The 1,501-nt window shown below is 42.8% G+C and overlaps 1 protein-coding gene across 13 annotated transcripts in view; it reads left to right on the top strand.

Annotated features, from left to right (window-relative positions):
* UNC13B (unc-13 homolog B (C. elegans)) overlaps positions 1-1,501 on the top strand; it is a 149,226-nt gene that overhangs the window by 129,024 nt on the left and 18,701 nt on the right. For all 13 annotated transcript variants that reach the window (XM_015560546.1, XM_006758526.2, XM_006758525.2 and 10 more), the window contains one exon: positions 275-425. In XM_015560546.1, coding sequence (XP_015416032.1) covers positions 275-425 — 151 coding nt within the window. The remainder of the gene's footprint in view (positions 1-274; positions 426-1,501) is intronic.

Here is a 1,501-nt window from a genome sequence, read left to right as displayed (position 1 = left end):
CCAGGGACACAACCTTTTGGTGTATGGGATGACACTCCAACCAACTGAGCCATCTGGCCAGGGCTGGGCTATTACATCTTTGGATTCTAGTACTTAGTACAGGGCCTGGCACATGGTAAGCATTTATTGAATGTGTATTTGAATAAATAAACTGTGAAGATCCTTTTATATCAAGGTGATTGGAAGCTTTATACACATCAGTGAGATCTTTTAATTACTTGTCTTCCCCTGAAAGCCCTGAAGAGTCTTTGAGGCTGAGGGTGCTGTTTTTCAGGCACTTTGCATGTTTGTCATCCAAGTACATGTGTCCTGGTGTGCCAGCAGTGATGAGCACCTTACTCGCCAACATCAATGCCTACTATGCCCACACAACTGCCTCCACCAATGTCTCTGCATCTGATCGCTTTGCAGCCTCCAACTTTGGGGTGAGTATGATATAAAACATACCTACCCATTTGTTATCAATTAATAAAGTTTGATTTTTCATGGTCAATACTGTAGCGTTGGTTGATGAGCCTAAAATTCAGATAGATGCCACCTAGATAGGTGAATTTGTTTCCTTATGAGTATGCAGACGATGCTGATAGACTATTCTTATTTCTTCATGGATATGTTGACTAATAGACTCTCCTCAAACACAGATAAATGAGAGAAAAAGAGCATCACTATGGTTTGGGGGGCACACCTGGGCTCAGGTAGAACCTCTCTAGGCCAAGAGTGTGGCTGAATCAGCATGTTCGTTAGTCCTACAGGTCCACAAATGGATCTTTCTTAATATTACTCAGTCCCTCTGACAGATTCATACCACTTAAACTCATATGAGACTATTTCCTAAGCAAGGATATCAGTGTATACTCAGCCTATCACTTTCCTAGTGTCTGGGCTGTTTTTTTCTATTCAGGGCATGCCCTTTCCTATGTTAAGGTACTTGAGAAGTTGAATCTTTACTCAGAATGTCACCTGTCATAACTTCTATATAAACTAGATGAAATATCTTTGACCCAGCACAAAAATGACCTCTTTAGGCATAAAATCACTGATACCCCCAAATCCACTAGGTCTATTTATGGACCTAACAACTTTTTCTTGTTATTAAAGAGAGTCTTTCTATAGATGAATAAATATCATTGATTAAGCCTTTGTTTCATTCTGTTATATCCCATTATATATTGACTTAATATTCAAAGATATCTATATATATAAAAGGCTAATATGCTAAGTGTTCCTCCGACCAGTCACTATGATGCACACTGACCACCGGGGGCAGACGCTCAACATAGGAGCTGCCGTGACGTGCACTGGCCATTTACAAAGAAACGGCACCATGGACCTGGCGTTGACAAAGCAACAATGGGCTTCCCCCAAGTGGGACACAGGCCCCGCCACCACCCCAGAGAGTCAGCCCACCAAATTGCAAGCCAATGCTGCTAAGACCCCATGGCACAAAATGCGGCCCATAGCCCAGCCCAGCCCAAAACAGTGGCTGTGGGCGCCGGGGAAT

This window comes from Myotis davidii, unplaced genomic scaffold (genome assembly GCF_000327345.1).
Source record: "Myotis davidii unplaced genomic scaffold, ASM32734v1 scaffold534, whole genome shotgun sequence".
Classification (NCBI taxonomy): domain Eukaryota; kingdom Metazoa; phylum Chordata; class Mammalia; order Chiroptera; family Vespertilionidae; genus Myotis; species Myotis davidii.
The sequence above is the reverse complement of the archived record's forward strand: the minus strand, read 5'-3'. Positions and strand labels throughout refer to the sequence as shown.